A 12841-nucleotide genomic window follows, 5' to 3' on the forward strand; every position below is an offset into this window, starting at 1 on the left:
GAGAAGCCAGAATAAAACGTTGAAGTTATAAATTAGTATAACGTAAAATTAGTATAACGTAAAGTATTAGTTTAAACTTCCAGTTCTAGAGGAGAATTCGTAGAAATTCAACTATACTATGTAAACTATTTCCTGCTATTTAATAGCAGAGTTAGTACCTAATGAAGTTTGCATGTTAAATAAAGCAATGGCGTCTCGATAGTATGGCAATGTTGATCAATATTAACGTTACTTTTTTTGTTACCGCTTCACTGAGAACGGTCAATGTACTGCGTTAGGTCAGTACATTGTTTTAAAATTCTAACATCCATAAACGAGGGTTGGGTATTTAAATTAATATATATACGTATTTAAAGTAATAAAGAAATAGGTTAAGGACAAAACAATCTTAAAAGTTGTATGCTCATCTAAATCAAGCCGATTTTAACACTTTAGTTACACACGCAAATACACACCCTACACGCATTCTTTCTGTATTTATTGTTTAGTCTGTAAACCTTTTAATAGGCGTTTTGATTTAAAAAGTATTTTGTATCATGTTCAGTACCTATGCTATAAGGTTTTCTTAATCAATAAATAAATTAAATAAAAAGCAGTTTCATTGTTGTTGATGATGATATTGTAGTTTTTTTGCGGAAAAAATAGTCGAAGTATTTTTGGTATTGTCTCCAATTTATTAGCTTTAAGCGTCTCAATTTCACCATATTAAAATATCGGTATTTAGTATATACCTAAAAACTATCAAAAGCTTTGAATAAATAATATGATACCTCCAATAACCTTATTATGAAACATTATATTGTATGATTAAGTAGTTTCCTAAGGCTCTTATTCTGTTCCTCATAGATAAGAGATGGCGATTAATATCGGATGCCTATGATCCTCGAAGTACGGAGAGCTCAAGAGCACTCATCGCTAGTGATTAGGAGTAATCTGTTGAACCGTATCTACCAGTTTACGACAGGCGGTTAGCGCATGAGCGAAATTACGCCCGGCCAGTCAGTCCTTCTAACATTATCACCCGCAGCACACGCATCGGAACCTTCCTCATAACCGCGTATAAGATACACCCTCGTACAGCTTGTGATGTGAAATCATTTTATTGTGTTTTGGGAAAGCTGTAAAAATGATACAGGACAGTGAAAATTCTGAATTAGCTACCCGTATTGCTGAATTCAAGAGCGATCCGGAGAAACTCCGCGAGGCTTCTGAGTTTGTAGAACAACTGATTCAGCAGGCAAAGAAAGAGGCAGAGTTTAAACATAAAGAGAAAGAGAGAAACAAATTCGTAAGTATCAATGTATATTTATCCCGGTAAGGAATGGATGTGCTAGGGTAGGTGAGTTTATCGTATTTGCAATAGAACGCAAATCGCTTCGTCGTTAGAAATAGCAGGTAGACTGAAACTGCATGCTATATAGCACTTCCATCATTCTAAAATTTCTATATATATCGATTTGATCAGGGTCAATGTTAGGACAATGGACATCGATTGATTTTTTTTCTGACCATACAAACTGCATTTCTATAGGAATTATATAAAGTTTATCGCCAAGTTTGGAAAAAGTAACTAAGAAATTATTAATGTACATTATCGTACCTGTATTGTTTAATTTGATGTTATCTTTGACGTTATCTCTGATGAAATAAGCGATAATGCGACAATATTGGTTATTTTTTAGTTATACAGTAATTACTATTCAAGCCTACCTTAGATTAGTTTCCAAAAACGTATTTTCAAATTGTAATTAACATCGATTTGTCTATTCTCTTTTTCGAAACAAGATATTTTCGTGTATGCAACAGCAATCTAAGAGAATTGTTTTGAAATATACAAACGGTTTATTTACCTAGGTATTGGTTTTAATTTGTTTCGAACTATAAATACACCTATTATATGCAAAGCTATTTTCTCGCATGTTCGTGACTTCATACAATTCTGCCATTAATATACAAAATATTTCTATTGTAATTTCTGCATTGTGTGGCCCAGGTTCATCTAGAAATTATTTTCGTTGTGATTTTTTTATTGCTCGCTTTTGCAATTTTGTAATTTCATTTGAACTTAACTTAAATACTTGATTTGTTTGTTATTTGTTGCAGGAATCGCAGGAGTTGGGCTCAAGTAAGTGTCTTCCTTATTTTTTTTATAATCACATTCACATCTATATTTTTGAATACAAAGCAGACCTATTTAGAATTACGCACCACTTTCCGAGCGGAAATCTATGTTTCTTCTTCAGAAAGCCTTCGCTAAATTTAATCGCTCGTTACACATTTATTTGTGAGATTCTAATTAGTAATATTATTATTACAGCTAAGCTGTTCATTATGAAATTATGTTCAGGTAAAATAATAAGGACAAACTCTTTAAAACATCGTTTACAGCACACCTTTCACAAAAGACACGTGGTTTAAAATGTTATAAATTCTTGATTTATTATTTCCGATATAAAATATCTCGTGAAAACATTAACAGCACACTGATTAGAATCGCCCAGCGGTTCCGAAATCAATGTTATTATAGATGGCGACGTTTTAAAACCATAATTAAATATCTAATTAGACAGAAATATAAGTAATCCTAACCTAAATCCCTTACAAAAGTATATATTAAGTATAACATACTTTGAGGCTTGAGCAGAAATCTGTATAGCCCTGCAGCTGTAAGAACCGACTTCATGAAATCCATGTGATTAACTTGGTGAAGAAACCGTAATTCTGTTCATTTATTGGGTTTTAAAATACTGATGACTTATTTTGTCAATGGTTATTTTTACAAAAAGTACTTGGACGCTTTACGAGTACCTACTACAAAAAGTTCTTTGCAATAGGCGTGTCGCGTGACCCATTAGCGCCAGCCGACAGTTGTATTGCTAAACGTGACCTGATACATAGATATAATATACATACATACAGTTTTATAAGGAAATCACACACACACGTATCACAAAAAATATAAAATTATGGAAAGGGCGTTTTTCAAAGTTTACATGAATATGGTATTCACAGCTTTTTAAATGCGTATCTTACAATTCGTATCGTACACTACACAAATGTTTGTTACTTATTCGGTTTTGCGTCATACAGAACAGGACTATTATTAAAGTTCATTCCCATAGTATTTTATCATAAGTCACTAATAAATACAACTTTATTTGCACTCCTGAACATTAATCACTTGAAAATCAATATAAACTCTTTTGCAAAAATTACGGGCAACTAAGGAAGTTAATTAATTCCTTCTGGGCATGCTTTCTACGTTTTTAATTACGTTTTGAGAAATACGTTACTGCTGTTCTGCAATGGCTCTTTTCAGCTCCTTGATGTTTTGTGGAGTAGGTTGCACTGATCTTGGTCAGGACTTCGAGCTGGCCAATATAATCGACGGATCCCAACTTTTGCATGTACGCTTCAAGAGAAAGCCAAAAGAGTATATATTTATTAGAAGTATGTAATAACAAATTATTAGTTCTCCTCGGTGAAATATATTCGTCATTATTATATAAATAACCGAGTTTTCTCTTTTAGCTTTTTCTTATTTAAAATACACCATAACAACACAAATCATAGTCAAACTTGTTAATTTAAAATTAATAATAGATTCGTTAGATACACTAAATACATCTAAACTCTAAAGTATTTTAACTAAAAACTTTCATACTTAACTTAACCGTGCGTAGAACTCATTAACCCTATTAGGAGCTTGTTCAAGACTGATTAGAATATGTACTTGTTTAGTTTACCTACTGCAGTAGGTATCGTTCGATATTTCAATTAACTTAAATTATGATTAAATCACTATCACATTTGGTCCATCTGTATCTCCACATAACCACGGAAATACGTAATAAATAAACTAATACTTTTCATAGCTTTTACCACCTTTGCCAGGAGTATAGAGAACTCCTTATGTAACCAGTGTTCATGTCAGCTTTTCTCTTTTGTGATGTTTTTGTATGCAATTTCGATGTTCCTCTCAATATCCCTAGTGCAATGTCGCAACTCGCAAGCTTAGTATAGCGGTCCAAAAATTCATCATTCTATTGGATGTTACAAAATACGGGCGCAGATATTTCTCTCTATATTATATAACTTTGATACTACGACGGGACGGATGTTGGAGCGTCCGCGGTATCACCACCAGGTTTCCGATCTCGGGAAATTAAGATTTTCCTTAAAGATTATACTTAAAAAACAATTTTAAGAAAGACTAGGCGAACTCCGTTTCGCCACCAGATGGCTTCGTTTTATGTAACATTTCGTTTGGTGATCCCGCTTTTCTGTTGAAATTTTTCCTGAATTTTCTTTGCTATAAACCTCACGGAGCCCGAGATCTTTCCAAGGAATGCAAAACCCGACTTATTTTTATATAGTAGATTACATAGTATTACTTGTAGTTAATGATAAAATTGAAAGTGTTTTGGATGACTTATATTTTTGTTCAATTACCAATTTAAAATGGTTTTAGAACCAAAAGTCACAATTTACAACAGAGATTTTGGAATGTATAAAGTAACATTTTGAAATGCCAAAAACATCCTTTTACAAGTCAGTAAGGTAATGACGGATGCCAACAATCAACAATAATTGGTAATGAGTTGAAAATAACAAAGCGAAGTTAAACATTACGAAGCGCTGACGTCAACATTAGTAGTAATCCATAAGAACAATGGCTTTGAGAAACTGATTTTGTAATAAAAGATTTGATATTTTTAAATACACCAAATCGTGAATTACTTAGATAGGTATACATGTTAGGAAATGGGTTATTTGGGATGAAATACCGTGCGTGTACATAACACTTAGCAGGTTGGAAATAACTTATTATAAAACGTAGATTTGGCATAAAACATGTAGCAAACATGAAACCAACGTGTTTAGTCCACGTTTTTTTAAAACTGAAAGTGTTCAAATACGCGACAACGTTAGATTGTCTTAGATTTCTGTATCTGTTTCGTGATCATTTTTCTTAATAAATAAGGTGATCATTCAGTCTTCTGTGCCTGACACACGTATTTTTGGTACAGGCATGCCGGATTCCTCACGACAGTTTCCTTTACCGTACCACCGAGTGCTTAATGCGCTCATCGATTCCATTGGTGCACGGCCGTGGATCGAACCTATGACAGGAATAGGGCTCGCACGTTGAAACCACTAGGCCAACACTATCTAATATACACTACTACTAACTATAAACACTACCAACACTACACAATAGCCAAATCAAATATAAAAAATAATGGAATGTATAAGAATTTGCAATTGCTTTTATTCGAATAATTTTTAAACGTATCGTGCGAATTATTCTTTTAAAAATTGACTTGAAAAATTGTTACGATGTTTGGATCAACATATTTTAAGTCGGATGTTTCTCTGAATTAATATTATAAACATATAATCTTGGATTCGCTGTCACGACTTTTTATTTACTTGAAACATAAATTACACCATGCTTGCTAATAAAAACGCACTTGGATATATGTTGACAGCTTATTATATTATTTGGAATTTATTGATTCACTATAATTTCATACGACATTCAATTATACCTTTATTAATAGCTAACTTCTAATTCCTGTGTCTCTCAGAAACGTAAACCTCTTTTGTGTTTAAAAAAAATATTGTACTAAACTAGAACAGTGATAGGCCCAGTGGCTTGAGTGTGAGCCTCTCAACCCTGAGGTCGTAGATTCGAATCACGGATATACCTATGGACTTTATGCGCATTTTACATTACAAAAATATCTTGAGGAAACTGGCATATCTCAAAAACTCGAAGGCGCGTGAAAAACAAAGATGATGAAGCAGATAAGAAGATATTAAAGATCAGAAAATCTGAAGTCTAGACTTAAAAAGGTTGTAGCGCCACTGGTTTTGGTACAGATTTGATCTCAACTCAGCAAGCTCTTTAATTTTTTTTTTGTTTCATAAAATTTCTGTTACTATTTTACATATGTTTATTTTATAAGTGGTTTGTAAACACGACCTTATCTAATCGCCTCAGCAAAATGTCTTAAACTTGCGATAAGAAGTTTTGCATGAATGATATTAATGCACTAAGTACCTATGAATGTATATATAAAAATAAAAGAACATTTAAATGCAATTAGAGGTTACAGAAAACAGATTTTATTTAATGCACGATTACATGGCTTTGTTAATTTGTTATGCTAAACTATTTTTGAAGTTCTTTAATAATCGTATGTAAGATTTTGTTATTTTAATAATAACGTAGGTACGAAGTTAATAGAAATATGCAACGGTCTGAGCTTTTGCCTGTCATGTCCCTACAAACAGGATCGATAGTACGCCTAACGCCACCCTCGCATAATCACCCCTGGCTCAGAGCACCTATTTTAACAATATAATACCCTATATATCCGCCGTGGGTGTTACGAGCTTATTATATTTATCTGTTGTGGTTTTAAGAATGCCTCTAGGTGATTGTACAATTTAAACATAAATTATTTATAAACTGTACTAGCTATACCCTACCTCTTCGTATACATAAAAGAGAATCTTATTTGAGCACTCCCGTCATTGAAGTCTTGTCGTTATACAATCATTACAACCTCTCTTCCATGAAAAAAATAACAAAAGAAATCGTTTCGTTTTAGTTTAACAAAATAAAATATCTCTGCACAAGTCTACTCTATACACCTCCGGGGCAACATTTCATTCACTCAGGTCTCAAAATCTGTACGGCGTACCTCGGTGAACCCCCGTTTTCCGGGAGGGGTGGAGATAATTTTATTGAAGGTAGACACAGCTTTGAAGTTCTACCTCAGACTTTGAGCTTTGTGTTATGTGTATGTGATTCTAAAAGTTTTCTAGCTCGAGCACTTCTCACGTGATATATGTACCTATATAAAGCGTTTAGTTTTAGTTTTGTTTCTTTTAGTTAGTGGAAATTGCAAAGCAATTAATAACATATATTAATATGCGTTATGTAAACCCTTTTTCAAACTTTGTAATATCAAGGGCCTTAGATAAAATTATTCAGTGACAGGCGAATGGCGCCAATCGAATTTATATGGAAATTATCACGTGACTAAAAGTATGCGGTATAGTGTTGAGTAAAAGGAGATTCACTCGTATTAACATCAAATATTTCGAATCAAATTGTAAACATATTATATTACCATTTTTTTTGTATGAAAAACGTGTACCTACCTACTAATGCTAGGGCGTGTTTATCTTAATTACTATGAATAGTCTCGGACTTAGAAAGCCTATGCGTTCGAGCTATCAGACTGAACTCCTATTGACATTTACGATTATTTGTCAAAACTGTTAGTGAAGGTTTAAACACCTGTTAGCAAATTATTTTTTTCTAAATAATACTTTTCCTTTTTCAGATAATGTAAAAAGGCGCCTTGGTCGGGCTAGAGGATTTGTTTTACGAATGTTTGACGCACTCTGCAATTGTACGCAGACTGCAGCCGCTGCCGCACGCACACACGCAAGGAACAACCCATTTACAAAACGTTAGACGCACAATCAATTGTTAGAAAACCAATTCAAAACTGTGGGTATGACCAGATCAAGTATTGACTGACACGTGAATAATAGTAGGAATTAAAAATAATTGGCGGATAATCGCTTGCCTATAAGAAAAATAATAAATTAAATACATAAATAAATAAGAGGACAAGATACATAAAGGGTCGAAGCGTTAGATATGATGATACCCGCCAATACTAGAAATATGTTCTATTGAAACAATGTATTTCTTAAACTCATAGGCTTCCTGGAAAACACCGCCATATATTAGGTACGACGATGAATTCTAGTGGAATATAAAACCAGCTGGAAAATGTTAGGAAACCATATTATACCGGGATTGCTTGCAACTATAATTACTTTATAATTGTCGAATATCTACTTTGAATATTTAATAGGTAATAACCAAAACGTAGGCACAACGTGGATGTTTAAGAATGTATTAATTTATGTAGTCAGTAGTCTTCCTACACCTAATTTGTGTTAATGTGATATCCCCTGTATTAGATAAGTAGATTATATACGCTTATATATGTAGGTATCCAATTTAATATCAATGTTTAATTGGTGTGGTAATTATATGAATTTTCAAGAGATTCTGACTTCGTAAAAAACTTAACCGATAATTTCCTCATTACATATATTTTCTAATGTGACTTTGAGTAGGCACACATATGAGGAAGTAAATATGTAAAATTATTGTAAATTTGTAACCTAATAATGTTTATATGACCAAAAAACACTGGTTTAAGCTTACAGAGCGCTCTTTGGCTTTGAGACAATTTTTAAGTCGGATTTCTCCTATGTGTTGACTACAACAACTATCGAGTTGTCTATACAAAGGTGCTGTCTAGGCAAATGTAGAACTATTGCAAATTGATAACCAAATGCGCCAAACGCTGATTAATTCAGAGACAATTATAGCATGAACTAACTGTCAAAATCATATGACAGTTCGCGCTAAATGTTGTCTCTGATTTGCCAGTGTGATGTAGGTTTAGGCTTGTGTATAATTATTTAGTTTCAAATGTGTACTTATTATATGTACGTAGTTGAGAACTCCAATTAATATAACACTAGTAATGATGTATAAAATGAAACTTTATCTAAAATCTCATATAAAGAAACAAACCTATTCTTATATCTGAATAATATCTTCTTTTATACAATGACTGCAATATTAAGAACTTACCTATACATTTCGATAGTTTTATTCAGGGTTAAGACATTTTATACCTACTATGGACATTTTGATGTATAGATTTAAGACTAATTTGAGCACAATTATAAATTAGTTTGATTAGTGTATGAAGGATTATAGAATTTTGAAAATAGATTACTTTTCTGACAAAAATTACGTTTTTGGAACATTTATATATTTGTAAAGTATATTTGCAAAACGAGTCTTCTATTTTATTGTAATAGACCCTACATTTGTAGAGAAACGTACTAATTAAATATACCTTTGATGTGTAGATAAAAATCCGATTAAATTAAGAATATGCCTGAGTTAATTCTTGTAAGTGTTCACTAATAATGAAATACTGGCAAAAAGTTACTGATCGTGGAAACGTAATTATAAGATAATCAATTAAAAATTAATAAATTGTGCACACAATATTAGCTATTCGAAACATAATATCTACAGAAATATTTAAATAAAAAAATGTATGTAAAAATTGTCGAAAGATAGAAAACTGTATAACACGAAGACAGTGAATTAAAATTTTTCGATTTTGATGGTCCAATACACATTGCCCGATATTCGGTGATCCCTATAAAAGGTTGCGATACTTCACTTCATATCGACGATAAAAGTAAAGATTTTTGTCTCACGTAAGAAACGTTTTCATTGTTTGTGAACAGCTCTTAGACTTCCTTAGATATGTTCTTGGAATAAATGTTAGTATTACGTTTACGAAGACTCAAATATTGGTGTATTAAAATGAATGTTAAATGTGATATCCTGCCTCTAACTTCCCATGTGATCTGACTTGCGAATTCTTCTATCTAATAAATAATTTTGTGAATACTGTTTATCTCTTTTGACGATTATAACAAGGACTTTGTTTCTTGGACCAATATTTTACACAGCGATAGAAATTACCCCATACTCCAATGGAAGTTAAGGGTTACTTGTACGTTAAATCTTTATTAAATTCTGATGCCCCTGCGGCACGAAAGAACCTCCTTGGGTATTATTAGATCCTGGTATATTCTGTGATATTAGGAATAGAGACAATACAAAATAATAAGTTCGTTGCCTAGGATTAATTTGAAACAAATTTTAAACTGAAAAATTTATTGCATGAATACCATATATTAAATTAATTAATAGACGCTATTATATCCATTTTTTTATTCCAATTTTAATTATATATAACAGTTCCCTCTGAGGCTTGATTGATTAGTAAAATGCATGTTAAATCAAAATTGTTGATATATATCTAATACCTACCAATAGAGGGCGCTTATACAAAAATGTATCACACCACCAATATGACTCTAGGTTATTGAAAAATAAAATAAAACTAAAAGTTTAAAATGTATTGTAATATCATTTATTGTTAGCCCGGTCATTTTAGACAATTGAAATAAAGAAAATTCCGACAAAGCCAAATTTTCGTAGAGACCTTAGGTTTACCACAAGGAATAAAGTGTCAAAAGTCCCCATCAGTCCCATGTGAGCTTAGCGACTTATTCGGGGTCCAAGGTCAAAATTTTAGGTTTTTTGGATTTTTCTCGAAAACGGTAAGTTTTATCGAAAAGTACATCAGAGCACAGTTGTAGATCTTAAAATTCTCTATAAAAATGGTCCCTATGATTTTTTCTCTAAGACCCACTATTTCCCAGATATTGCGCTTGTAAGAATCACGTTCTACATAATATTATGCACACATTTCCTCACCACCTGTGAGGTAGTGTACTCGGTGCGTTTTTTTTAACGTGGTATCCCCGGTAGGCCTATTTCACGAACCTTTCTGACGATATTTTCAGGAACAATAATTATTTAATAGTATGAAGATTATTGATATGGGTTATTGAGTTTAACTGTCGTTCAAACTTTTTTTTATTACTTTAATCTGACTCATACTCTTCATATTCAACTTCAACAATCATGTTTTCTTCAATTTCTTCTTGTTCTTCTTCTTCTCTTTCCTGTTGATAAGCGCTTAGAAATTGTTCAAATGAAGACGAATCAGTTGTCTCTTCATCAAAATCACATGAATCTTCCTCTCTTTTATTTAATTGAACATTTGAGCAAGAGACACCTTGGCAATTGGTACACGCTGGAGAACACTGCAACCCTACTTTACAGCCACATTTGGCACTACAACCTTTCTTGCAATTGCAAAAAATAGTGTTAAGAAGTTTTTCTGGAGCAGGGGGCAGTAAAGTTCGAATCGGTTCCAAAGTATTATTTATCAATTTCCAACCCCAGTCTTCAGGGTTCAGTTCATTGCCTTGCCATGTCTGAACTTGATAGTATACTCGAAACAAATGTTGACTAGCAGATGCCGATGTTGGAGGAAGACAAGATAGCTGTACTTGCTTTTTGTTTCGTGTATTTTTTACAAATGTTAAATATCTGTACGTATCTATGCAATCAATTTTTTTTGGAGCTCCATAAACCGCAGGAAGAAACCGAATTCCTTTAGTAATTAGTATTTGAGGTGAAGAATGAATTTCAGTAAATACTTTTGCGCAGTCAATCAAATCATTTTTTTTCCAAATAATTTTAATACTCAATTTTTGCCCCTTCTAAACATTGCTGACGTAGTATCGCATCCGGTCATCGCATGTAAAAATAAAATAAAGTTTTGGCATTTTGGATAAGCTGATAAACTTTTAGAAGAATATATTTCTGTCCGTTGCTGCGCCTTCCCAGGTTCTACTAATAATGTATACATAAAAGAGACACGAGTAGGCATTTTTGTTTGCTTGAGTACCTAAATATGTATATACGTGGCATATGTGGAATATGATTCTTACAAGCGCAATATCTGGGAAATAGTGAGTCTTAGAGAAAAAATCATAGGGACCATTTTTTTAGAGAATTTTAAGATCTACAACTGTGCTCTGAGGTACTTTTCGATAAACTTACCGTTTTCGAGAAAAATCCAAAAAACCTAAAATTTTGACCTTTGACCCCGTATAAGTCGCTAAGCTCACATGGGACTGATGGGGACTTTTGACACTTTATTCCTTGTGGTAAACCTAAGGTCTCTACGAAAATTTGGCTTTGTCGGAATTTTCTTTATTTGATCACTATTTTTATGTCTAAAATGACCGGGCTATGTACAATAACATGAAGGCATAACTATTTTTATTTGACCGCCACCTGTCGGTGAATGTGAAAACAATTGTAACTTCATAACACTCTACAAATTACAACCAATTGAATCGTTTTAGTTTAACGCCATCTATACAAATCAGAACCACATTAAATTAAATACTGAAAAATTAATTACAAACTAATATAATCTTTAGACATTTAATGATGGATACCTACTTCTACCTCCGCCTTGGCCACGAACAATACATATGAATTATCGATCGTAAGAGGAAGGTAACAATATATTTCTGTATATAAAACTTATATATTTGAAACTTAACGGAGGCACGACAATTCAACTATAGGTCTAACCTTTATGCTAAAGCTTCAGTAGATCTAATATCTCGTCGCGTTAAATGCTTCAAATATTTGTATTAAAAACTCTATAGCACCTCTGGTGGTTATGCGTAGAACTAAAATTTCTCATACTCGAAAGGCGTTCAGTTTTTTTCTTTTACCAAAAATTACATACATATCATGAAATATGTTGAAAGTTTACCTAGAGGAAGCGTTATCGCGCAGACACGCTTGAGAAAGAAAATACACGATTAACGGTTATTTTTTTAAATATCAATAAGTTTATTAGATTGATTTACGCCCGAACCCAATATCGTATCTCAATACATAATCCACCATCTGTGATAGTAATCTTAATCCAAATGTTGTAAAAAGTGTGCTAATATCTAATCGACGGATTGTAATAGCCATCTGTCGATACAAGTAATCCATGGGAGGTCGTATCGGTGTCTGTGGATAGACCTTTGTATGAAAACGACAGTTGACGAAAGCTCGATTTCAACAGTTAATTATTTTAACAGATTTGAACTTACACCAGTTTTTTAATAATTAAAAATAACTGTTTGTTATGTTTTAAACATACACATGTATATTTTAATGTTATTTGTACGGTTTTATTTACTTTATTTAGTTTACAACGATTATAAAAAATGAGTGAAAACTCGGTTAAATGGAACGACAAAGAGCATTTTATCCGTCGCC

At 32.6% G+C, this 12841-nt stretch overlaps 1 protein-coding gene across 1 annotated transcript; it reads left to right on the forward strand.

The window, feature by feature from the left end:
• Window positions 1–979: 979 nt before the first annotated feature.
• Window positions 980–7715, forward strand: LOC125050339. Its single transcript, XM_047650099.1, has 3 exons — window positions 980–1288; window positions 2104–2125; window positions 7362–7715. The coding sequence occupies exons 1-3, from the start codon at window positions 1127–1129 to the stop codon at window positions 7493–7495; spliced, it is 318 nt and encodes a 105-aa protein (XP_047506055.1). The 5' UTR covers window positions 980–1126; the 3' UTR covers window positions 7496–7715.
• Window positions 7716–12841: the final 5126 nt, after the last annotated feature.

This window comes from Pieris napi, chromosome 6 (genome assembly GCF_905475465.1).
Source record: "Pieris napi chromosome 6, ilPieNapi1.2, whole genome shotgun sequence".
In the NCBI taxonomy this organism is placed as follows: domain Eukaryota; kingdom Metazoa; phylum Arthropoda; class Insecta; order Lepidoptera; family Pieridae; genus Pieris; species Pieris napi.

What these genes read in the sequence shown, in the direction of transcription:
- LOC125050339 (XM_047650099.1), top strand. Translation starts at nt 1,127, where the DNA reads ATGATACAGGACAGTGAAAATTCTGAATTAGCTACCCGTATTGCTGAA. An exon ending in AGAAAGAGAGAAACAAATTC is followed by an intron (nt 1,289 to 2,103) that starts GTAAGTATCAAT and finishes TATTTGTTGCAG; the next exon opens with GAATCGCAGGAGTTGGGCTC. An exon ending in ATCGCAGGAGTTGGGCTCAA is followed by an intron (nt 2,126 to 7,361) that starts GTAAGTGTCTTC and finishes TTCCTTTTTCAG; the next exon opens with ATAATGTAAAAAGGCGCCTT.